Here is a 27,287-nt window from a genome sequence, read left to right on the forward strand (position 1 = left end):
ACACTGGGTCGGGACCAATATCTGGGTCGCGGGGAAATACCCCTTTATTTTTTTGTCTCCTACAATTAGTTTTTAATATTATTTCAAAAATATTTTCCAAAAAATCCAAAAAGTAAAAAACAAACAAATTCTAAGCTTTTCAAAAGAATTCCATAAAAAAAAAAAAATCCAGTAATTGGAGGGAAAATAATATTTCTAAAAAGTAGGGACAATAGCAGATCTACAAGCTCACAACACGTCGCACTCACACTCACGTGTTGTGAGCTTGTAGATCTGCTATTTTCACAGTTTGGGAACCAGTGTCATAGGTAACAACTAAAGTTAAAGTGACCACTGTCATGTGTGTCGTGTTGTCACCAAAACAAGCAATAGGGTGAATTCCAGGATGGTGGTGAGAGACACTCTGAAGCAACGATGCGTTTGCATGACAATCAGTGGCTGATTGATTTACATCCTCTAGATCAAGGCCCACACATCATAAAAGCCCTAAACGAATAAACAAAGACGGCGAACTGGTGCCACTGAGGTGACAATGATGACATTGTCCCCAGTGGTGTAAAGTAACTAAGTACATTTACTCAAGTACTGTACTTATTAAGTACAATTTTGAGGTACTTATACTTTACTAAAGTATTTCGAATGTTCTATACTTTTACTTCCACTACATCTCAGAGGCAAATATTGTACTTTTACTCCACTACAATTATTTGACAACTTTAGTTACTAGTTACTTTGCAGATATAAATTATTATATTATAAAACATACATTAACCACTTCTACAAGTTGTGAGCTTATTGTGAGCTTATTGTGAGCTTATAGTTGTGAGCTTATAGATCTGCTATTTACAGCATGCAACCAAGTGTAAAATCAGCCATTACGACGCCATCAAAGCACCGCCAAAATACATTTTAGTCGACTAAATCAACTGTAGATTTAGTCGACTATAATCTTGTGATATTTAGTCGACTTAAACTAGATAAAAAACTAAAACATCTCAGATGACTAAAACTCAATGGAATTGTATTCAAAAGACTATGACTAAAACTAAATCAAAACATTTGCTGTCAAAATCAACACAGGTTCGCGCCGCCGGCACAGAGGAGAAATAGACACGACACATTATCAAACAACTCGTACTTATTCTGTCATCTCAGTCGATACATGTACAGCCCTGTTGCTATTACTAACAGCGCAGGCTGTCCACATATGATCCAACTTTCTTTGTGACAAGTGTTGATTATAACACAGAGCCAGCAGCCCCTGCCTTTCAACACACATGCTTCAGATGCCTAACCCCTAAATGTTTAGCATGAGTCCAGCCAAATGGCAGCTGCCGTGATTTATCCTTCGTCGTACTACTACGGAGTATTTAAATTAAGCACTGCAGTCCTGTCTGATTATACCCCTCCTCACGACTTAAGTTACACAACATGCCAGCATGTGTGCTTTTTAAAGGTAGTGATAAAAATAAGTGTTAAATAGCTCTAGGCCTATATTGTGATTGTGATAGTAATCATTGCTATAGAGAGTTTGTTCAGTAACATGGGTATGTCTCCCTGTCTCTCCAGTTCTTTAGTGCACAGAAAATGCATTTTCAGGTCAGGATTGCCCTAGACTGAAAGAACGAGCCCAATCGATGGTCTTGAAGGGCGGAGCCAAACCCAGGCGCTGGATTCCAGCGCCTGGGTTTGGAGCACTCTGATTGGTTAGGAGATAACAAGGTCCTAAGACCAGCGTTCCTGCAAGGTTCTCCCAGGCTTTTTTTCTTTTGAAACAAAAAAAAGGCATGGGTTTCCGAGGCTAGGATTGCCCTATTTGGATAAGTGTGTGTGTGTGTGTGTGTGTGTGTGTGTGTGTGTGCGTGTGCGTGTGTTTGTTTGTTTGTTTGTATGTTTACCTCCCAACAAGGACCTATACAGCGCTGTTTTTATTGACTTAACTCCAAACCAGAACAGAAAAGAGTATGTCTGTTTTTCTACAAACAGTATAATCCAGGCTCTGCTGTAATTGCTGTGTCATCAGATTGGCAGGGGATTAAAGAACCTAAAGCTCAAGCTGTTTAATGAGTGATAGTAGTGGAAAGTAACTAAGTACATTTACTCAAGTACAGTACTTATGTTTTCACTATTTTTTGAAGATTTTCTTTCCATTTCCTGAAAGGTCATGTTTTTTGGACATATATCCTCCCGACAGCGATGACGATTTGCATTTTTCCAATTAACTACACTTTACATCTGACTCTGAGTGAACTTTGCGTAGTTTCAGGCTTCTTCTGTGTGCATGACAAATGTAGGCAGTAGCTGGCAGATTGTCTTTAGTAGCACACACACAGACTATTACTGAAATGTTGCCCGACAAATGTCGAAATCTGAACATTATTGTTGTCAAAGGATGCACTTTATGTTTTATAAGGTTTGTCTGGGTTGCTGGTTATGTGAATCTCTGCATTGAAAGAAGTGTCAAAATTGGCATCGTGAGCCTTTGAGATCAATGTTTTTCTTCAAATAAAATGTTGTTCACCGGACCCACCCAAAACAAAGTGTAAAAATGCTGAACAAAGCTCTGTACATACAGAAAAATACATATAAAAATCCCTTTGAGATCCAATATGAGAGTGTTCCTACGACATTTCTACACTTTGTTATTGCTTGTAGACTAATAGTTGGCTATGAAGCACTGTCATTCGTTCTTCACTTTCAAGGGAGAATGTCGAAGAATGAACCTTGTTCAAAAATATTACCGACTGTTACTTTCCTGTCTTTGTTAAGTGGAATAATAACCCTCCAGCTCCTATCAACTTTGAGGTTGACAGTACAATGACATCATAATGTCCACGTTAAAGAGAGAGCTTTATAATAACCTCTGACCGTGACCGTGAACTATTTCTGCTCACATGGAAGGAAGGAAGTTAGTCTGGGGAAATAAGGAACTGCTACTGGCTCCAAGTCACAATCTGAAGATCTATGGTTCATACAGCATTTTACATACAGTATGAATACATTATTGTCCCTTTAAACTGGCCTTTACCCTGCTTGTGCTATTTTATTTACGTAGGGAAGATATTTGTTTACCAGGCCTGGGTCTTCCCCTCCTCACGGTCCCTGTGAATGGCTCACAAAGCATTTTCTCATCTCTTAAGGCTCTGCCTCAAACAAAACAAGCATCTCAAGTAAAGTCAAAAGTATCACAAGAAAAGAAACCCCGGGGCAGCTCGAGTGTCACGATGATTGTCTGATAACAGTCAGAACATACACACAGACAGCGCATACACTGTCAGCTTCTGTCGTCACGAGGTCTGATTTCAAGGCCAAATCTCACCTTACCTTCAGTGTGAAATCAGGAGGGTATGTGCTGACAGTGTGGCGTGATTTTCTGCTTGATTTTCTGAGTGTGAGATTTGACAGTTCCCATGATGGGTCAGGCAGGCCGTTGCATGCTGCCCACTCACACGCCATCTGAAGTAATACACAAGACACCGCCCCCCCCACCCCCCTCTTAAGATTATGCAATACAACTGTGTGGATTGGCTCAATCACCCTCTTTTTCTCCTCCTGCAGCGGTTCCCACACTACATAAGCTACACCTTGAGTAACCGACCGAGCCCCTTTTTGGCAGCGCTCCAACTTGGCAGTCGGTCACAGAAACATACGGAGCATGTGTGCGTAGCTGTCTAATAAAATTATCTGCACCCTCGGGCAGTGAAACTGCACTCTGTCTCTGGCTGTCAGTTTCACTTGCCCCTGGGAGACAGAAAAGCATTTAAGTTCAGGCTATAACGAACATATGTTGTATCCTGACTGTAAAACATAACGTATACAACAACTGTAATGCCTGTGGAAAGTCTTAAAATATTTAAATGTAGGACTACGTTACTATAAATAGTCACGTGCGCCAATTACCATAGACCAAGTAAGAAATAATAAGACATGAACAAACACCAGTGTGATGTATGCAGTAAATATTTTTTACCCCCTTTTTCTCCCCAATTTAGTCATTATGCCAATTGATACTTCCACACACACATTTCTGTGTTGTATCCTACTCACCAGTGGTGGAAAGTAACTAAGTTCATGTACTCAAGTACTGTACTTAAGTACAATTTTGAGGTATTTGTACTTTACTTGAGTATTTCCAATTTCCAGTACTTTTGCTTTTACTCCACTACACCTCAGAGGCAAATATTATATTTTTACTCCACTACAATTATTTGAAAACTTGAGTTACTAGTTACTTTGTAGATTTTGATTATTATTACAAAACATACATTAACCACTTCAGCCCTAAATACATTTTGGCCATTTGGAAATAGCTGATGATCTACAAGCTCACACTGCGTCGCATCGCATTGAGCTTGAAGATCTGCTATTTTCAAAAGATTTTTATACATTTGAAAACTTGGGGTTGTATCAAACTGTATCAAATTTGAAATTAAAAAGGTTCAGATTCACTGGTTTAGTGGCAGTGTTATGAACATTTAGCCGCAAGCAACTTAGATGCTATAATGCTATAATATTATTGCAAGTTGATTGCGGATAATGAGCATTACCAACTCAATTTAATTCAAACTCAAAGGAGCTTTATTGCCATGAGAAAACATACATTTACACTGCCAAAAAGCATTTTGAGGTACTTTTACTTTACTGTAGTATTTCCAATGTTCAATAGCCTACTTCAACTTCTACTCCACTGCATCTCCAGAGGCAAATATTGTACTTTCACTCCACTACAATTATTTGGCATTTTTTGTTACAAGTTACTTTGTAGATCTTTATTATTATTACAAAACAACATGCATTAACCAATTCATCCCTATATACTTTGGTTATTTGAAAATAGCCAATCTACAAGCTCACAACGTGTTGTGAGCTTGTAGATCTGCTATTTCCAAAATATTTTTATACATTTTGAAAACATGTGAAAAGTGACATACTACATAATGACTATTTTATTTTTGGTACTTTAAGTACATTTTGATGCCAATACTTTTGTACTTTTACTTGAGTCAATTTTGAATTCTGTACTTTTTACTTGTATTTCTTCACTCCTGCTTTTAGTTGATTTTTAAATCTCTGTTGTTATTCATGTCCTCACTGTTTTGCCAGATTCTCTGCCTTTTTTGCTTTTATTTTAATGTTGTTTTATGCTTTTGCTTTTCTTTTTTTTTTCTAAATTGTTAAATTATTTGCACTTCTTCTGTAATCGTATTCTTGCTCTGTAAAGCACTTTGAGCTCCATTTCATGTCATGAAAGGTGCTATACAAACTTTAATTTTAATTGTAATTATTAGTATTAAAGGAGTATTTCTACATGGCAGTATTGATACCTTTACTTAAGTAAAAACAATATGTGACTACTTTCTCCCACCACTGTTTTTCTCACAAATGTGCTGCAGACCAGAGAGAGAGAGAGAGAGAGAGAGAGAGAGAGAGTGAGTGTGTGTGTGTTTTTATTGGGTTCGAGGAGGAGCAGAAGGGGAGGAGAGAGTGTAGGAGGCAGGAGGAGCAAGGTTTTGGGGGGTTTTCTCTCTCTCTCCTTCATTCAGAGTGCAGGAGTCACCGCGCACACATCTATCTATCTAGCATGAACTGAGCAGAGAGACGATTTCAATCTGTTGTTGGATTTACCTGTTTCACTGGATATAACTTTCTTTTTTTTTGGACGCTTGTTTTGATCATCTGGGGGATCTAAAGGGGATTTGCAGGATCTATGCAAACCCCACGTGTAGAGAGGATCCCTATACTGTTGTGAAAGCTGAACAGGAGGAATGTATCGTTTCTTTGTGAAACTAACATTTCTGATTCCACTCATCGTCGTCACCCAAGGTAGAATCAGTTGAAGTTTTACTTTAAATGTTATGGTTGTATTTGTACACTTAATAACACTTCTTTGGCTTTAATGGTCTGGCGTTAAACATGATCTTAGAGCTTTACGATGGCATTATAATGGGGATTTTTTGGGGGAATTAATCATTTTTGAATGAGTGCTTAAATTATGAAGGCTAGGGCTTGCTAAACCTGCACTATTGGGGAAATAATTACATGCCTGGTGCTAATTGTGGATACAATTCCTAGAATTGTTTGTAAATATTGTCTATACAAGCTTTTAAATCGGAAGAATCTTTTGTCGCTCATGGAAACAACTGTTGGAGCGTCTGTGCTTGTTGCTTGCAGCCAGCGTTGCCATGTCCGCTTATTATAAGCGACTTTGGGCTTGTTTTTCTGTGAAGTTGCTTGTAAATATTGGTGGTTGCGTTTTGTTGGGCTTGTTTGTGAAGTGTAGTTGCTTATTTGGGCTGTTAACTAATGTTGTTTAAACCAGTGGTTTTCCATGCCCCCCCCCCCTTCTGATTTTTTTTTTTTGCCAGAGACCCCCATACAAGTTTGGGTGGATTTGAAAATATTCCACAATCTTCACTTTAGAAAAAAAAATGTTATTTGAAAATAGGGCGTCGCATTGTGAGCTTGTAGATCGGCTAATTTCAAGTAGTCGATGCAGGTTTGCAAGTGCTCATGTTGCCCAAGTTGCTTGTTTTCCTAGACCTGGTTGCTTATTTACCTCGCAATACCTGGCAACAATGCTCTGCACTGACTTTTTGTAGACCGTTTGGCTACAAATTGAAACAATGAAACAAAGTTCTGTGATAGTTAAAGCCTTATTTGTGCAGGGCGGCACGTTTCATGTAGACCTGTAGCTTGAGAGAGATAGAGAAACGCTGTATTGGCTAGTTTGTTGTTTATTCATTTACTTGATACGTACAGTTACCGACAAACGCAAAGTGCGTATTAATTGCAGCCAGCCCAGCAGCTGCTCTGTTCTGATCAGTGTTGCCATATTTTGTGAGAGAAATAAGCAGCCAGGTCTATGAAAACAAGCCCAAAAGAAGCCACTGACTAGAGCCACATGAGCATTTTATAGGGCTATTTGAAAATAGCTGATCTAAAAGCTCACAACGCGTTGCATTCGCGACACGTGAGCTTGTAGATCTGCTATTTTCAGAAAGATCTTGAAAAGGAAAAGTGAAATAATTGGAATATATTGTAAAGTTTTTTTTTCCAGGTGGGGGGTGGGGGAAGGGGGTTTTCAGAGAAATATATTAATTTGGGCGTCCTTTGACATGCAAATGTGTGAGAACTGGTTTAAACAATGAAACAAATTGTAAGCAAGCCCAAATAATTACACTTTAAAAACAAGCCCAAACAACCTCAACCTGCAACTACAGGCGACTTTACAGATGAACAAGCCCAAAGTCGCTTATAACAAGCGGACATGGCAACACTGCTTGTAGGGCTAAAAAGAGGTTTCTTTGCTATCTAGAGTCTAGAGATAATAGGATGAAGAAGTTTGCGCGTATGTTGGAGGAGGAGGGGTGGGATGGGGGACAATGACATTTGTCTCTCTCTGTGTGTGTGAATGCCCTGTGTGTGGGGGTGGTGCGTGCGTGTGAGAGACTGTGTGTGTGTGTGCGTGCGTTGGGGCCTGGGGGGTTGTTATTCACGTGGTAAACAATGCCACTAGGAGAGTGTTTTATGGCTCGTGCTGGACTCTGATTCCTTTTGTTCCCGCATCTGAGCCCGAGCAGCTGTTGCGCTTTTCCCCGCAAAGCGTGGCGTCACCCCCCTCCCTCTGGCTACCTCCACAGCCACGCGCGCTGCTGCGGGGCCACGCAACACGCGCAACAGTGTTGCCATATTTTGTGAGAGAGAGATAAAAAAAAAGCAGCCATGTCTTAAGGAAAACAAGCCCAAAAGAAGCAACTATATAGGCCACATGAGCACCTTTAAACCTCTATATACAAGCTCACTGAGCTTGTAGATCTGCTATTTTCAAAAACTCTTGCAATACAATGTGGATTTTCTATTGTTATTCCAATTCTAACAACATTTTCATGAAAATATTTGCGAACCACTGCTTTAAATAATAATTATACAATCTGAAAGCAAGCCTAAAATAAGCAAGTACACTCCTTAAGAAACACTCCCAAAAAAACCGTAACCCCTCAACTACCAATATTTTACAAGCAACTTCACAGAAGCCCCAAAGTTGCTCAAAATAAGCCGACATGGCAACACCTGGCACCCACGCGCGCTGGGCCACGCAACACGCGCGCTGGGCCCACCAGAGTCCAGGAGGAAGCTTGCCCTGTATCCCCCACGGGCATGCATGCACGCATAACTAAGCCCCATGGTCTCAATTCAATTAACACATGTGTCAGGTTTTCCAGCTCCTGGCTCTACGAATGTCATTGCAATGACATTGATAGTCTGGCATGAGTAGTTAGAAGTCCAATGATTTGCTGTTATCTTTTAAAACCTGTAGCCTTATTTCACCTGTAGCCTATTTCAGTGGTTCTCAAGACATTTCGGGGACCCCCCAAATTGATATGTAGGCTGTTTAGCCCCCGGACCCCCATTTGAAACGATTTTGTAGCCAAGGATCCCATATAGAAGAACATTTGTCGTTCAAATGTTTACACTTTATTTTTTTAAATCAAGATTTTCCAAAAATACATAGAAATTGCAGATCTACAACAAGCTCACAATGCATTGCGATGTGGCTGTTGTGAGCTTATAGATCTGTTATTTGCGAATCGCCAAAGTTTAAAATAGGATTAGTGGTTAAACTTATTTTGATGCTATATCAACACATTTTGACTGGCCTAGTATTTTTATTTTATTATTTGTCTTTTTTTGCATTATAGCCGACTGGACAGCCACTCTCTCAATGACAATGTGTTGTGTTATCGATTACATATCTCCAGTAAAATGTATTTTTAACCTCTTCCCTCTACAGGTTTAAGATGTACACTTCCCACTGAGTCGTGTCTGAATGGAGGATGGTGTGAAGCCTCCTCCAGCCTAAACGGAGAATGCAAGTAAGTAACAGCGTGCATTGCAAACTGATCCAATGGAAACAGCAGCACTTGTTTATATTCAGAGATAAACATTTGTTTTGGGCTGGTAGGCTACCTAGTCGTGGATAATTTCATGAGGTGTTTTGGGCATTGGTGGAGTTGTGTCTGGTAGTGCTACTCTTGTCTTGTGTAGAGAAGCAAAGGGCCACCTACTCTCTCTCATTCCAGTCTTTGAGGCTCCCCGTGCCCGGCAACCAGAGGCCCTAGTGGTAGGGTGACCAATTATTTTCAAAAACCCCAACCCGGGACCCTTAAATCACTTCAATCCGATTTAGAAAATAGCTCGCTGTGAGCTGCTTTTTTTGACAATTTCGTTGACATGTTTTTTAAACGTTATTTTCATTTTCACTTGGTGTTTTCATCAGGATGGGGCGGAGGGGACAATTATTTTTATTTTAGCACTTATCACTAGTGGCTGCACCTGTTCGACAGAACGGTGCAGATGGCTAAACACTTAAAGGACAACTTTGTTTTTTTACAACCAAGGTTTATATTTTAGCTTGTAATTAAAGTAAATAAATGATGAGTGTAATTTTTTTTTCATTTACTGCTTTCTATAGTTTTAGCATTTTTTGCGATATTTTTTACAGTGGGCGGGGGCATTCTGTCCGGTGGCTAAATATGCCTTTTTTACACAATAAAAAAGGTCCGGCTGTCTGAGATGGCCAGATGTGAGTTATTGGGGGCTAGAAGAGCTACTGTAAATAATAATAAAGAAAACGCCGGGTTAATGTGTTAAAAAAATACATATTTAGCCACCGGACAGAATGCCCCCGCCCACTGTGAAAACACTGTAAAAAAGATTGTGAAAATTGCTAAAACTATAGAAAGCAGTAAATTTAAAATTTTTAACACTCATCTTTTATTTACTTTAATTACAATCTAAAACATAAACATTGGTTGTAAAAAAACAAAGTTGTCCTTTAAGCACTCAAAACAAGTGTCATCGTTTTTGACTGTAGTGAACAACAAGGGGACTCTTTTGGTAGTGAATGTTGAAATTCCGGGCCATTTCAGTGTTTTAGAGATATTTGCCAGGACTCGGGACACCCAGCTTTGATTGAAACCGCGGGACAATCCCAGGCCAAACCCTGGACAAAACGCCTGGTCACCGTTGTTCCCGAAGTAGTGTGTTTTCCTCTGGGCTGCTGTGGCTACTGCAGACAGTAGCCTATACCCGCTCAGGAGAGCCTACAGAACCTTGTGTGACCGACCGGGCACACACATTCCTCCTCAAAAAGAAAAGCCTCCTTCAGAGAGAGGGGAGAAAAAAAAAAGAAGGCTCATTCCAGAGCTCTGGAGAGGTGAGAGTAGGGTGACCAGACAAAAGGTTCCCCCCCTCTCTCCTCCCTCTCCCCCCACAGCCAGGGTCGTTAATGAATGCAAGACCCCTTTGCCAGCATAGAGAGAGGGACGCGTCCAGTCCTAAATCTTGTTTTTCTGGTCTTTCATGCGGCGACAGCTGGGGCTCGCCCGCCGTCCGCCACCCATTGTCCCCATAGTCAGAGGAACGCTGTGTGACTAATCTGAGTCGGGCTTCCCAGAACGCCACAGTCACCCCAAACGCCACTACACACACACCACACCACACAACCTACGCCACAAACTCCCCCACCCCTTCCAACTCTAATAGCCCCCTCCTCCAAAATGAATGGCCACCCCTCCTCCTCGCCCTCTGTGTGATCTGATCTCCATTTGAAAGCCAGATGGTTGTGAAATGTAATTGGTTTGAAAGATGAGGGAGTGATATTAATCCACATAAAATGCAGATTTTTTTGAACGTGAACGACTTCAGGGTGTCCGAAGAGCCATTTCCCAGACTATATACTGTTAACCCATGCAATCTGGGAACGCATCTGTGTCATTTTTAAGATTTGAGCGATAACCATTATTTTATTCTTTGGCGAACATTTGTAACTCAAATCTTTGCTTCTGGGGGTCCCTGGAACAACATATGTTACAAATGTTTGCTTTAAAAAATATATATTCAAAGATTTGCACACATTTTCACGATTTTTCAAAAAAAATAGCAGATCTACAAGCTCATAGTGCGGCACTGGGTGCTGCGCTATGAACTTGTAGATCTGCTATTTTTGAATAGCCAAAGAAATCAAAAAATGACACACAGATGCGTTCCCGGTCTTAATGGGTTCAATACTTCATTTTTAATTTAACACAGTTTTTTGGACTACCCTTACAGGTCAATGTTTACACTCAAGAGTTAAATCTACGCTCATGATTTTAAAGTAACGTTGTGTTAGCTAAGGATCTGTGTGTTGCTCATATTATTCTTGTGAGATACATAGTGGAATCCCCATTAAATGCACCCTTATGGAAGGCTTGGAGTTAGTTGGCAATACAATTGTCAATGTTATTGTTTTGCGATAATTATTTCTTCATACCAGATCATACAGTTCTGTGACATATCAATGCTATACAGTTGGGAGTGTCTAAATTTAATTACTGCAACCCCGCATGGTGTCCTTATTTTGGGGCAACATTTTTATGAATATAGGGATAAAGTGGTTAAAATGGTGGTCAAGGGTGGTCTTCCCTGAGGGCATCTGGTCATGGCAGGCGCTTCTTTGTCCCGCGTCGTGCACGAGGGGGGCACACACACACACTGCTCCCTAACCTTCACAGTAAAAAAAAAAAAATCCTCAGTGAAGATTAGTTTAACTCTGACTGTGTAAGATGGGCCCAAATTAACCAACCGGATCACTTTCACAGTTAAATTGACACTGAGGATTTTACTGTCAGTGTATGGGGTCCACAACTCAATATCTGAACCCCCACCCACCCCCCACCCCCCCCAAATCACTCACACACACGCCCAAATCCTTTCCCCTGTCTACAATGTTGTCATTGTAGCCTGAATATCTGCTCAGTCCAATTAAACACAGACAGGATGAGCATCACCCCAACCCCCCCCCACACCCTCCCCCCTCCTCCCCCCAGTTCTTCCTCTCATTAATCATTCTTCGTCACCAAGCCAAACAGCCGTCAGTCACAGCGTCGCTCTGGGGGGGAGGGGGGGTCTCGGTGACATTGCTTTAGGGGTCAGAGAGGAGCGCGCGTCCATGCTGGCGGGACATTCAGAATGATACTGTGTGGTGTGCAGTACCACTCTACAGCAGTGATTCTCTCAACATTTTTTAATTTCAAGGATGACAGTTATTAGGCCAACAGATGTATATCTCTATATATCTACTCAAAAATCCATGGGTTTGGATTTGGAACCACTGCTCTTCAGTGATTCTCAAATTCCCTCATTTCAAGAACAACCCCCAGTTTGAAATGCATTAGGCATATGATTTTTATCTACACTGTACAATCCTCAGTGTTAATTTAACTCCTGAGAGTGTCCAAATGGAACCACCACATTGAGGAGCAGTGCTCTAGAACAGTGGTTCTCCAAGTGGTTCCTTTTAGGGGTTCTAAATTGACCCTTACAAGTCTGTAACTCTGACAGTATACAAACGCATGACGGGTCCATTTGGTTCCGTTTGTATACTGTCAGAGTTGAGGGGAGACCTTCAAATGAAAAGGTTTGAGAACCACTGCTCTAGAAAACACACACATACTGTATGTGGGCATACTACACATGGTGAAAAGTCCACATTGTGAAGACAGGGTTTTAATTGTGCACCCAGAAGGTGGTTGGCACGCACGCTGTAGTTGAAAACAATTGATCAGTTTCATGTCACAGTTTCCACCCACAGGTGGGTGATTGATTGGAAGGCTGGGGGCGGGGTGTGAAAGTCTAAATTTCACAGACTCATCAGACTGATGAATCATTTCTTCAAAGAAAACACTTTGAGTTAATTTGATGCAGTATACCGTACGGGCTTATGATCTTGTTTATGAACTCATGGTAACTAGGGCTGGGCAATGAACTGCAAATATAATAGAAAACCGACATTTAGAACCAATGACTAATGACTAAATTTTGCTCATGTAGGTTTATGTATTTTTAAATATATGTTTTAGTCTGATTGACCACTTAATGTTGTACAATGGTGGCGTGTGAAAATAGCCGATCTACAAGCTCACAATGCGTCGCATCTAGATGCGTTGTGAGCTTGTAGATCAGCTATTTAAATGTATTTTTATTTTAGAATAATCGCTCCTTTACCACCCATTAAGACCTGGAACGCATCTGTGTCACTTTAGATTTCTTTGGCTATTCAAAAATAGCAGATATACAAGCTCATAGCGCGGCACCGAGTGCCGCGCTATGAGCTTGTGGATCTGCTATTTTTGAAAAATCTTGATTTTTTTTTTTCTTTTTAAAGATTTTTTTCAAAAAACTGTTAGGATTTAGAAAACATTTTAAAGAATCGCCTCAGGTCTTAATGGGTTAATTGTACTCGAGGCACATGTTTGAACTAAGCATGATATTGATTTGATTGATCGATATTGATCGGCCAGCCCTAGATCATAGCTCATCGTGCTATGATCTTGTGTGCGATCTGGAGGGCAACACGGATTCGGTGAGGTAGATTTAAATCTCCTCCTCAAGCGAGCAGATCTTAACACCGTTCCCACGGGTATCATGAGAGAAACAGAAAGTGAATCACATGTTGGCATATAAGAGCAATGTTATGCTTATTTTGAACATGGTTAATGATGTTATACGGAGATGGGTTAATCGGATAGGCTTGACCGTGATGCTGCGATCTGGACCAGTGCTTCTCAAAGTAAAAACACTTAGTACCCCATCACCAGCACAAAGCATTCTTCATGATACTGATAAAGTTTTGGTGTTTCTGATCTAGCTTTTTGTTTTATTTTACTCTTATCAGGAGCAGACCAACATATATGGCATAATAAAATATTTTCAGAAACCAATATCAGACAAAAATACTCCTAGGAGTTCCTCAAAGTAGGGGCAGCGGAGAGCGGTCGTCCGTTAATCAGAAGGTCAGCAGTTCGCCTCCCAGACCCCGGTCTATGTGTGTGTATAATAAGTGTCCCTGAGAAAGACACTTAACCCCTAACTGCCCCCCCCCCCCACCCTGAGAAGCTCATCATAACCATCTGAGCGGTCATCAGCTGGGGTGATGCTGAAACTAAATTCCCCCCACGGGACAAGCAAAGGTCTCTCCCTCCCCTCTATCCCTAGGGGCAGTAGTACCACTGCCAACATTTGAGAAACGCTGATCTGAATCATGGTGGGATAAAATAGTTTTTTTCCAGAAGGGTTTCTGTAGTCACTTACTAGAGCAGTGGTTCTCAAACTTTCTCATGTCAAGGACCCCCAAATTGACACGTATTGGCCCGTGGACCCCCATTTGAAAAGACATGCCAGGGACCCCTCCGTAATTTAATGGCATTTCTTATCTCTCTCTCTATGTAACTCTGAGAGTGTACAAACGGGTCCATTTGGTTCCATTTGTACACTCTCAGAGTTACAGACCCATAAGGGTCCATTTGGTTCCTATCCATCATTTAGCTGGGGACCCCCTGGAACTCCCTCAAGGACCCCTGGCGGTCCCCGGACCCCACTTTGATACTAGAGAACAAAAAAGTTAATGTAATAGCTTTGGAAAGATTTCAAAGAGGCGCTTCATCTAAATATCTAAAAAAAATCTAGAGCAGTTTCACTGTTCGTATATATATGTATTTGAGTTTGTTTACATCATGAAATTCTAACTTTTTCTAGCTGTTACAGTAATTGGTGCAGCAGAGATAAATATGGCATCCCGTACAGTTACACGCTCATAGGTCACACATTTCCCTACAGTCACAAGATACACGCGCCGTGTCAACCAGAGAGTTAATTGGGGAAGTCCTTAATAGCGAATCTGTGTGAAGAAAGAGGTTACGTAGAGGTCTGGGTCTTCCTGTTTCCCATGCTGCGCTCGTCGTCTTCTTGTTGTGAAGGCTTCTTTGAACGCATATCAGGGCACAGCTATGTGTGAGTCAAATTTAGTTTCCATTTGTGAAACGTGTGATGAGGGGTTGAGAGGTTGTTACCCTTCCACCTTTCAACCCTAGCGGCTTTTTTGCCTTTGCATGACTCGTCGTTAGATTACTGAAATAGACTCTTCTTTTTTGGTTTGAGGTCACTGTTAATAATAGACCCCCGAAAAACATCTCAACTGTCTCGCTGAAAGTCTGAATTAATCACGTTTACTCCCGTTTAGTTAAAGGGATATTTCACTTTCAAAATGTCATGTTATCGTCTACTCAGGCTTTTGTGAGCCCCCCAGACAGTATTCAAGTTGCTTGATTCAGTATTTAGATATTTTATCAGACACGCCCCCTTCCTATACAGACACATTATAACTTCAAACGCCATTTTGATTCATCAAAAACACCCGTCCTTGCTTCTGGTAACTCATCCTGCCCTCCTAATAATACATGAGGGGGCCATGTTTTTTCAATAACATTTTTCATTCATTTAATTTAAATCTTTTATTGTATTTAATTTTTTTCATTTTCCAAAATAAATGAAATGAGTAAATGAAAAAAGACACAGTCTCCTCACATATTAGAAGGACAATATCAGTCACCAGAACCAAGGACGGGTGTTTTAGATTAATCTAACATGGCTAAAATGGAGTTTGAAGTTACAATGGGTTTGTATAGGAAGGGGGTGTGTCTAATAAAATGAATATCAAATATCTAAATACTGAATTAAGCAACTTAAAAACGATAAAATGACCCAAATCAGTTTTGAAAGTGAAGTATCCCTTTTAAAGAAGCTTGTGTGGGATTCTGTGGTAGGTAGGTGCCTGTTACTTTGACCTTGCACGGAGTTGTCCGCTTGATAGCATTCTTCCCTAAATACTAGAGTAAACCCCTACCACACCATGAGATGAGATGTTCCACCCTCTCTGCGAGGAATGCCGTTCTTCATTTGTCCTCCTATAGGATTACTGGACAGGCCTCTGTTAAGGCTCAGGCTCCTTGTGCGTCCAAGCGGTATCAGGAGCATGTGTATAAGTGCAGGGCTGGGGTTCAAGTGTGTGCGTGATCGCGTTGTGGGGCTTTTATTGGGTTTTAAGCTGCAGCAGGGCTGCCACTCCCCAACAGGGTCCATTCTCCACATGCCAGGAGGGGGTTCTAATCTTCTACTCTGCCCTCCCCAGCTGAAGCAACATCTTGTTCTCTCTCTCTGGGTCTCAGTCAGTCCTGCAGATGAGAGAAGTTTGGAACAGAGGGGAGGGGAGGGAGGGCTATAGCCAAACCATGGATCCCTGTGCTATGTCTGTAGATCCTCAGAGCTCGGGGATCAAAGCCGTACTGGTCAGAGCTAGAGAGATAAGGAGCCATTTGGCTTCTAGTGGGTGATGAAAGTTCACATGCACCACCAGCGCGGGCTGTCGAATGTACACATACCCAGCAGCTCTTCTGTTCTGACAGCTCGACATGTTTCCCGAAAAGTACAGGGCAACGAGGCTAAGTAATGGCTTGTAATTTAGGTATATGTATGTGTGTAATTATTTAGGTCAGCGCTTCTCAAAACCTTTTAATTTTAAGGACCCTCCCCATAACTCTTTGAGAGTGTACAAATTGAACAAATGGCCACTCTCAAGAGTTACAGACCTGTAAGGGTGCTTTTGGAAGACCCCCCCCCCCCCAGGATCTGGGTTTAAGAAGTTTCACTGCTGTTCAAGACTTTTGAAAACTAGCAGATATACAAGCTCATGAGCTTGTATATCTGCTAGTTTTTGAATAGCTAAAGTATAAAAAGTGAAAGTGGTTACAATGATTGTGACGCATTAACTACTTTTGCCTGGGACCCCTTAGAACCCCCCCCAGGTCCCTTGAGGGTCCCTGCTGGACCCCACATCGAGAAGCACAGATTTATGTTATCCATAACCAGACACATCATTATGAAATAGGATATTTCATCCCTGCACAGTTGAGTTTACCCTAGGCTGCGTGTGATTCGTCTGCAGGAATTGTCACCAGCCATTCTCCCTCATATGCATTACTGTAATCTCTCCTCCGCATTACCCACATAATTGTCATCAACCTCCCCCACCCCCAACGTAAAGGCATGCTTTCCACTCCTGAGGTAAACACAACCACTACTAGCGTGCCGCTCAATTGGTCCTGAGGGGAATTTGCCCGACATATGAGGAGTGTGCAGTGCCACCCTGTCTCTCTCACACACACACACATGCACACACACTACGCTTTAGTCGCTGGTATTCCAGCCCGACTATTTCAGCTATGGCCACGGTATTTGCGACCTGGTATTCAGCGTATGAAAGTGGCCTGCCATCATCAGTCAAGCAGGTGCTGAGCGCACTAGAGTACTACGCCCCGCGAAAGCTATAATTGACATGTTTTCTTGCGCTTAAAATGTGCGATGCAGAGTAGGACAAGTTAATAGCCCTCGACTCAATTATTTGTATCACTAGTAGTAGAGTTACATCCTGTGGTAGTAGTAGTAGTAATGTAGCTGTGATTGTTTATAGTAACCACAAAGACGCTAGTTCTGTCCTCACGGTAGTTTCAGTACAGCTACTTCCTGTGTTTGTTGTTGTGGTCTCTGAAAGGCAGACAGGAAGTCTGTATATCTTGAACATGGTGGCATATAGGCTGCTGAACTCGGGTCATATATAGGATTTTCACACTCTAGGGTTTGTGTAGTAAGTAAGTAAGTAATTAAACTTTATGTATATGGCACCTGTGTCCTTATTTAGGGGCGTTATAGGTGAAAATATCCGAACCGTTTCAGAAATGTTCAAAAAACGATATATACTAAAATAGCCGATCTACGAAATGGGCGATCTACGAGTTCACAGCGCGTCGCATTGCGACACGTTGTGAGCTTGTAGATAGGGCTATTTCTGCTGTTCGTCATTACGACCAGTAAAGTGGTTATAAAACACGTTACATTCTGCTGTGTTAGTGTTGTGTGTGCCAATCATAATTGTGTGTCGGGTGTTTCAGAACATTCCGGGGCCGCAGGACATCGTTCACTTCCTCTCGCAGAAACTGTTATGTTTTTCAGGCTCTTGTTCTCAGTTTTATAACAGATGTGTGGACCCCAGGGGTCAAGCCTTTGGCTAATGATTAGACAGATCCACGGGAACATTGACTAGACTAAAAAAGAGTGATGAGGAGCGGATGAAAAATCAACAGAGGGTTGGAGACAAAAGATTGGGGGAGTGAAAAAAGGTGATGAACCCATGAGAGAGCCTTTTTTCTCACCCATTCGATCCCGGAACGCATCTACGAATGTCTTCTAAAAACAGGTTTCTGTTGAAAAACGTATGTTGCTATAATATCAGTGGTGCTCAAACTTTTTCCATGTCAAGGACCCCCAAAATGATATGCATTTGGTTGCGGACCCCCCATCTCAAAATATTTTGTCCACATTTTGTTTAAGTTACAAAAATATATATATTCAAAAATGTGCACAACTTTTCACGATTTTTCAAAAGATCACAAGCTCATAGCGCGCACTCTTAGTCTTGTGCTGCGTTATGAGCTTGTATATCTGCTATTTTTCAATGGCCAAAGAAATCTAAAATGACACAGATGCGTTCCCGGGCCTATAATAGGCCAAGGTTTTTGAAGACACGACGCGTAGAATCGCAATGCATTGTCGTGAGCTTGTAGATCTGCTATTTGTGCGCGAGCGTACACGCATGCGCGCACACACTGTATTATGCTGTTCATCTTCATAGCATTGTCCACAACTCATTGACATTTCCCTGGTATATCCCTGGTTTGGGGCATGTCATTATTGTGCAAAAATGTCCACCCAAAAAGTCAAAATGGTGATTTACAACCTCACAACGTGTCACATCGCACTGCATTGTGAGCTTGTAGATCTGCTATTTACACACACACACGCACGCACGCGCGCGCGCTGCAGTATAATGCCGTTCATCTTCATTACATTGCCCACAGCTTTGGCATTTCCCTGCACCAGTGAGAGTGGGGTTGGCTTTGTGCGTGTGTGAGGCTAAAGTCACCCCTAGAGTGACAGATGGCAGATCAGGGCCAGCGGGGGAGGGGGGGGGGGGCGAGAGGAGAGGGCTGTTCCACAGTCACAAAAGTGTTTGGGGGGGGGTGTGGGGGTCAAAGGTTGGGGAAGCATCTGCTCTGGCCTAAGGGGACATTTCACTGCTTGGAGAGACCTGTTGCCAGGATGTGGTTGCAGAGTTTTTTTTTTCAGGGTATTATGGGGGGGGGGGGGCGGGGGGGATCTTTGTCCCAAAGTGGAATGACTTGACAACAAAGAGTCATTACAGTTCTACTTAACAGAGTGACCAAAGACACACTACTCACACAACAACAACAACAACATAATATTTCTGATTCATCTATAGATGGATAATACTACATAATATGGTCCCCACTCCTTTTGAGGACTTTTTTTTTGTCACAGTACATTTGCACATAATGTGAAATGTGTCTGCATTTACCCGTCCTAACTACTAGGAACAGTGAGTGCTATTAATACAGCACCCAGGGAGCAGTTTAGGGGTTAAGTGTCTTGCTCAGGGACACTTAGGCACATAGGCGAACCACAAACCTTCTGTTTAATTCTGCTATGGCTGCCTCCGACAGACAGACAGACAGACAGACAGACAGACAGACCGACTGACCGAGAGACAGGACAGACAGACAGACAAACATGACTGACTGACAGACAAACATACATAAAGACAGACAGACCTTTATTGATCCAGAGGGAAATTAATTTGTCATAGCAGCAGCGTGAAACACAGAATAAGTAATAAGGTAACGCTAATAAAAATGAAGATTTAAAAAAAAGAATATAAACTCTTGACATGGCCATCTGCACTGCAGTATTGATTTTGACAGCAAATTTTGATTTTGTTTTAGTCATAGTCTTTTGAATACAATTGAATACAAATGGTCATCTAAAATGTTTTAGTTTTAGTTGACTAAATATACGGTTGATTTATTTGACTGTATTTTTGGCGGTGCCTTGATGGCGTCGTAAATGGCTGATTTTACACTTGGTTGCGTGCTGAAAATAGCCGATCTACAAGCTCACAACGCGTCGCAGCGCGACGCGTTCTGAGCTTGTACATCGGCTATTTTCAGAGCGCAACACCCGAGCGCAACCAAGCATAAAATGACTTGTCATTTAGTTCTACTGGATCTCTTCTCCACTAGATCCCTCGCTAACATTTTAGTCTAGTTTTTATTTGTTGACGAAATTGTCAACATATGTAGTCTTAGTTTACAGTCGCCATAGCTTAGTTTTGATATAGTTTTGGTCAGTGAAAAAAGGTAGTCGACAAGCATTTTTCGTCATAGTTTTAGTCGACGAAATCATCACTGCTGCACTGTGGCTGGCCAGGTTTGCATATATAATGGTTAGACCATTAGTAGATTTACATTTGAAAAATGACAACTCCACTTTTACCACGTTTGCCACATCATGTAACATTTCATCTCATGTTACAATGAAAACGTAAAGTAGGGGGCCATTTATTTCCAAGTGTCCATTCAAACAATCTGGACTCCCTGTGGGGGGAAAAGAGCACTTTGTTCTCACGACTCTCACCTAAAAGTCAACCCGGAAGTTTCCATCAATGTCATGTTATATGTGTCTGTAAGGAGATCGCTATAAAAAACGTGAGAAAATGGCGTGAAAAGGGGAAGAATATGATGGAGGCAGACAGGAGGACACAGTCAGTATAATGACTGGAAGAACCGTGAAAAGACTGGAACAGGTAAAAAAAGAGGGAGAAGACTCAATGACCGCGTGGGGGGAGGGAGAGACAGAAGTTGCAACAGCTGACTTCACATGGGTTCTTTGTGTCCCTAGAGGAGGGGACCCCCCCCCTCGTCAGCACCCCCCATCTGACAAGGGGACCGAGGAGGGGAAAGGGAGGAGGAGGAGGAGGGATGAAGGGAAGAGGGGAGGAGAGAAAGAAGCAGGGAGAGAGAGAGAGAGAGGGAGAAAGAGAGAAGAGGAGGGAGGGGGAGCTCAGTCCAACAGCTGCCCCCATTAACATGCACACCTGCTCCCTGTGGAGAGCCTAGGAGGCCCAACAGATGCTGTCTCTACACCACACACACACACACACACACACACACACACACACACACACACACACACACACACACACACACACACGCGTGCATCAATTCAAATGTAAACAGTTATTCTGTGACTTTAAATGTTCTTTCTGCACGTGTTGGATTGGATGGCTAGTGGCGTGTGTATGCTAAGCCTGTCTATATCACTGGTTCTCAAAGTGGGGTGTGGGGACTCCCAGGGGTCCTTGAGAAGGGGGGGTCCTCGGACAGATATTTGTATTTTTCAGCTATTCGAAAATAGCCGATTTACAAGCTTTGCTTGTATCGGCTATGTTCGATTTTTTTTAAATCTTGACAAATCTTCCCTTACGGTGTCTGTGACACCGAATCTTCTGAAAAAATAGCAGATCTACAAGCTCTCAACGCCTCGCGCTGCGAGGCGTTGAGAGCTTGTAGATCAGCTATTTTTGGCAAAGAGTTATACAGTAGATGTGTAGAGGGAAAAAATAGCAGCAAAAGTTTATCTGAAACACAATTTTATACAATATATAGAGGGGGTCCCTGCTTCATCTCTCTCTCAGCTAGGGGGTCCTTGTCCTGAAAACGTTGAAGACCCCTGTGCTAGATCATTATTTTACTTGGGAGCGACCAACTTGGGAAAAAAAAGACATGACAATATTAAGTCCTATTGATTGGTGGTTTTGTCATATTGGAGACAGACGGTATCGCCAGAGCAGACATAACCCGCTGTAATCGCTGGGAATGATGGGTGTGTCTGTCCTGCAGTGGTGGGAAAAGTACTCAATGTTTTACTTAAGTAAAATAATAAATACTGCAATGTAGAAGTACTCTTGTACAAGTGAAAGTCCGGGATTCAAAGTTGACTTGAGTAAAAGTACAAAAGTATTGGGATTAAAATGTACCAAAAGTAAAAGTACTAACATGTTTGAAAATAGCCGATCTACAAGCTCACAACGCGTTGCGATAATAAGACACGTTGTGAGCTTGTAGATCTGCTATTTTCAAATAGCCTATGTATAAAATGGGGCTAACGTGGTTCATGTATGTTTTCTGCAAAGTAACTAGTAACTAAAGTTACAATATTTTCCTCTGAGATGTAGTGGAGTAGAAGTAAAAGTATAGACAATTGGAAATGCTCCAGTGAAGTCAAAGTACCTCAAAATTGTACTTAAGTACAGTACGTGAGTAAATGCACTTAGTTACTTTACACCACTGCTGTCCTGTGAAAAGCAAGGCCTTTTTTCTCATAACGGGCCGGGGTGAACCAGGTGACTGAGGCGGTGTCTGTCCTTGGTGTTATTATGGGTGTGTGTGTATGTGTGTGTGTGGTGGGGGGCGGCAGCAACGACCAGGGGCTTAGGCCCTGAACAAGCGGTGCTTGATATCTGGACAGTCGGGGCCGCCATGGGCCCCCTTGATCTCCTGGTTCATGTAGGATGAGTGTGGACAGGCCTGTGGGAGAAAGGTAGCTGGGAACCAGGCCCCGTACGGCTCCACTACTTTGTGTCGCATGTTGTCCCAAGCAAGACTGTGTGTTTGAAAAGTTCTTAGGGCGGTGTGTAATCCAGAGACACACACTAGAACAACAGGCCTCCCACTCACTCCCCTCCTCCCCTCCCCGCCCGCCTTTTGGACCTTTTTTTAGTGGGACTTTTGCTGGGCGGGAATAGTTGACCCCCCCCCCCCCCACACACAACCCGCCCTCTCCCCTCCCCCTTTCCTTTGGCTCGTTAGATAATTGTTCCAGCGGATTAAAAAACAAACTGATCTGGATAAATAAAAAAGAGATTGTTGTTTCAATGCCGACAGGCAACGACTCGGCCGTTTCAAGCTCCATGTGCTTCGTTTATGTGATGGATAGTGAGAATAGCCGATCTACAAGCTCTACAACGAATTGGAAAATGGTGGAAAATGGTGCCCAAAATAGGGACACCACCAGGTTTAACCCACTCAAACCGGGGCGGGAACTCTGTCATTTTATAGATTTCTTTGGCTATTCAAAAATAGCAGATATACAAGCTCATCCGGCCGGCTGTGTCTGAAAAATTGTGAAAGTTTGTGCAAATCTTTGAAAATGCATCATCTTTTAAGCGAACATTTGTAAAATATTTTGTTCCAGGGACCCCCCAGAAGCAAAGATTTGAGTTACAAATGTATGCTTTAAAAAAAAAAATATATATATTCAAAGATTTGCTGAAATTCTCAAGATCTTTCAAAAATAGCAGATCTACAAGCTCATAGCGCGGCACCTGAGCTTGTATATCTGCTATTTTTTTGAATAGCCAAAGTATAAAATATTGGTTTTAAGTGGTTACACAGATGCATTCCTGGTCTTAATGTGGTTTAGAGCTGTGAAATTTAGAACATTTTTGTCAAACTTTGAACTAAGTTTGACATTACATGAATAATATATTTCAGTGTGCTTCCTCCTTCCAATCTTATGCTCATCATCCTCAGTCTTTCTGATCATCTCTAACGTCCTGTGTTTTGTGTCTTGTCCCCCCCCCCCCACCAGGTGCCCTAATGACTACCTGGGCAGTCGATGCCAGTACCCCAGCCCCTGCAGCCCGTCGCCGTGCCGGAACGGCGGCGAGTGCCGCGCCGTCTCCCACGGCAACACCTTCGACTTCCGATGCGTGTGCCGCCTGGGCTTCACCGACCGGCTGTGCCTGACGCCCACCAACCACGCCTGCATGAGCTCGCCCTGCCGCAACGGGGGCACGTGTGACCTCATCACGCTCACCTCGTACCGATGCCGCTGTCCCCCCGGATGGTCAGGTATGTGATCTGTGTGATTCTCAACCTTTTTTAAATGTCAAGGACCCCCCCATTTTTGATATGCATTAGGCCAGGGGTCTTCAACGTTTTTTCAGCCCAAGGACCCCCTAGCTGAAAGAGAGCAGCGTCCCCCCACTACATACTGTATAAAATTGTATTTTCATAGATTTCATAGACCAACACCAAACCTCTTTGCCGAAAATAGCCGATCTACAACCTTGTAGATCTGCTATTTTTGGCTTAAGTTCTCTTCAGATTAGGGATAATAGGGTTCAAGTGGTTAATATAAAAAAATCACAAACGATTTGGCGGCCCCCCTGTAGTAACTAGGGGTCCCGGACCCCCTGTTGAAGACCCCTGCATTAGGCAATGGACTTTCAATCGATATATATATATATATTTTTTTATCTCTCGGACCCCAATCTACCCTGTAAAATCCTCAGTGTTAATTTAACTCTTGAGAGTGTACAAAAATTGAACCGCATTTGGTTCCATTTGGCTCACTTTCAGAGATGCAGACCTGTAAAGGTCGAGAAATAATTATGACATCAGCACATTCCGTCAGAAAGCTTTATCATTGGTATGCTTGGTTGCAATTGGTGTCCTGGCCTGAAAATGTATTTTCTGTTTACTAAATAGCTGGAGAGACTGGGAAGACCCCTGTTACTGAACAAACACTACTGTAGTGATTACTACCAGAATATTAACAATAATATACCAACTACATCCCCTTTTAAAAAACAGTTATGAGGCAGTCCAGCTTACATACAGTTATTTATAGAGCTATATCCTTCTGGAATTTGTTACCATCTCACATTCATCTTATACAAAATAAATTATCCTTCAAAATGGCGTTAAAGACACACTTGTTGCAGCAGACCACATGACCGGAATCTTAATCTTGTGTTGTATTATTTTTTTGTATAATGTAATGCAATGTAATTATGTATTTTTCATGTTTTATTTTGTATGCATCTTATATGGACGCCCAGGAAGACTAGCTGTTGCCTCGGCGTCAGCTAATGGGGATCCATTCAATAAACAACAACAACAACAACATAGAAGTACCGATTGATTGATCGGTTGATTGATCGTGCTGTCTTATGTTATTTTATGGTCCAGGTAAAAGCTGCCAGCTGGCCAACCCGTGCGCCTCCAACCCCTGTGCCAACGGTGGCCAGTGCTCGGCGGTGGACTCCCACTACATCTGCGCCTGCCCGCCCGCCTTCCACGGGCAGACCTGCAAGCAGGACGTCAACGAGTGCGCCCAGGCGCCCTCGCCCTGCCGCAACGGGGGCGTCTGCGTCAACGAGGTGGGCTCGTACCACTGCCGCTGCCCCCAGGAGTACGCCGGGCAGCACTGCGACACCCCCTACATGCCCTGCAGCCCCTCGCCCTGTCAGAACGGGGGCACCTGCGTGCAGAAAGGAGAGACGGTCTACGACTGCAGCTGCTTGCCGGGTAGGTTTACACTTTAACCACTTAAGCCCCCTATATATACAGTACTTTAGTTTCTATACTAGTGCTGGGTGCAATAACGGCAATACCGCCACACCGCGGTTGTCTAATGCATACCGCGGTACGCAGAGTTCATAACCACGATTTTTTGTTCCCCGAAAAAAATAAAAAGCATATTTTTTTAAATGTTTGTATTTAATTAACCCATTAAGACCTGAAGCCGATTCTTACTAATGTCTTCTATCTAAATCCTAACTTTTTTCTGAAAAACGTATGTTTCTACATCAGTGGTTCTCAAACGTTTTCATGTCAAGGACCCCCAAAATTATATGTATTTGGCCGCGGACTCCCATCTCAAAATATTTTGTTCCAGGGACCCCCCCAGAAGCAACGATTTAAGTTAAAAAATGTTCGCTTTAAAATAATACAAATGCATTAATTTGCACACATTTTCTTGATTTTTCAAAAATAGCAGATCTACAAGCTCGTAGCGCGGCACTCGGTGCCGCGCTATGAGCTTGTATATCTGCTATTTTTCAATAGCCAAAGTGTAAAATAATGCTTTTTAGCTCAAATGAAAAAGTGACACAGATGCATTCCACGTCTTAAAGGGTTAAAAACTGTTTTTTTGGGAGATACCGCCATACCGTCGGTAAACAGTGATTTATTACCGCGATAAGAAGGAATCCATACCGCCCCAGCCCTCTTCTATACTACAACGAATAGCAAAAATAGCCTTTCTACAAGCTCACAACGCGTCACATTATAGCGATGTGTTGTTTTGCAAATAAGTATGAAATGTTATAGAATTTTTTGAAAATAAGTCTTTGAAAATGTGCCCAAAGATATGGACGCCAGAGTTAATATGGCTGATATTTAGATAATTCTGTTAAAGAAAAGGGTCGAAATATTAATAAACTGACTGGGAGCAGATCATTTTCTAGTTTGCAGACTCTTTTACATTTACTGTTAGATGACACATGGGCTCAAGGAGAATTGTTGACTTTCTGATATCTGTGTGTGTTTGTGTCTGTAATGTATGACCATTTGAGATATCAAAAATCACACTTTCTATACATAGCCAGTTGAGCCAGTAATAATGAGTGTGTTGTTGTAGATCCAACTGGGTGGAGAGAGAGAGAGAGGGCACCCTGTGGGCTGCCCTCTCTCTCTCTCTCCCTGCCGGTGCTCCCTGGCAGGATGTGGGCGCACAGATATTTCCTATAGATAACTACCAGTATGCCCTGCTACACAGGCATACACAAAACAGACACACACACACACACACACACACACACACACACACACACACACACACACACACACACCTCAGGTTATTGTCAGGTAAATATTGCTGGTTTGTTTGGCATCCCAAAGCCGTTACAATGATGTGGGTACAACTAACTGGTTTTAGTGCAGTTAGTGTTGCGAATGCAGCTGGGGAGCAGTGTTGATTTCGCAGACTAAAACTATGACGAAAAATGTTCGTCTGCACCTTTTTTCACTGACGAAAACTAAATAAAAACTAAATATATTGACAATTTCGCCAAGAAATAAAAACTAGACTAAAACATTAGTGAGGGACTAGTGGAGAAGAGATTCAGTAGATGGGGTTGCACTGGGGTGTTGCTGCGCTGTCGCGCTCTGTAAATAGGAGATCTACAAGCTCACAACGCGACGTGTTGTGACGCGTTTTGAGCTTGTAGATTGGCTATTTTCAGCATGCAACCAAGTGTAAAACCAGCCATTACGACGCCATCAAGGCACCGCCAGAATGTTTTTTTTTTTAGACTATAATCTTATGATATTTAGTTGACTAAAACTATACAAAAACTAAACAGAATTTTATTCAAAAGACTATGACTAAAACAAAATCAAAATTTGCTGTCAAAATCAACACTGTAGGGAAACCGTATCTCCTCAGTAGAAACAATACATTAATTAATCACTTTTCTGTCCTCATAACTGTTTGTTCAGTTAGTTTGTATTGATGCGTGGAAACTAGATACATCTCTATGCAGCTGCTTCTGTTGTTCATATCTTTTGTGTATCATCGGCAAAGAACAGGGTAATTTAGATCATGAAGATCAATGAGGGGCATTCTTGTTGACTTGTTAAAGTTTAACC

General features: G+C 42.2%; 1 protein-coding gene across 1 annotated transcript in view; it reads left to right on the plus strand.

The window, feature by feature from the left end:
- Window positions 1-5,562: 5,562 nt before the first annotated feature.
- LOC311038210 (neurogenic locus notch homolog protein 1-like) overlaps window positions 5,563-27,287 on the plus strand; it is a 47,621-nt gene continuing 25,896 nt past the window's right edge. The window contains exons 1-4 of the mRNA XM_084047589.1: window positions 5,563-5,823; window positions 8,792-8,873; window positions 23,440-23,702; window positions 24,825-25,163. Of these exons, the coding sequence (XP_083903715.1) occupies window positions 5,766-5,823; window positions 8,792-8,873; window positions 23,440-23,702; window positions 24,825-25,163 (742 nt within the window). The 5' untranslated portion in view covers window positions 5,563-5,765. The remainder of the gene's footprint in view (window positions 5,824-8,791; window positions 8,874-23,439; window positions 23,703-24,824; window positions 25,164-27,287) is intronic.

This window comes from Gymnoscopelus microlampas (genome assembly GCF_963454915.1).
Source record: "Gymnoscopelus microlampas genome assembly, chromosome: 21".
NCBI lineage: Eukaryota > Metazoa > Chordata > Actinopteri > Myctophiformes > Myctophidae > Gymnoscopelus > Gymnoscopelus microlampas.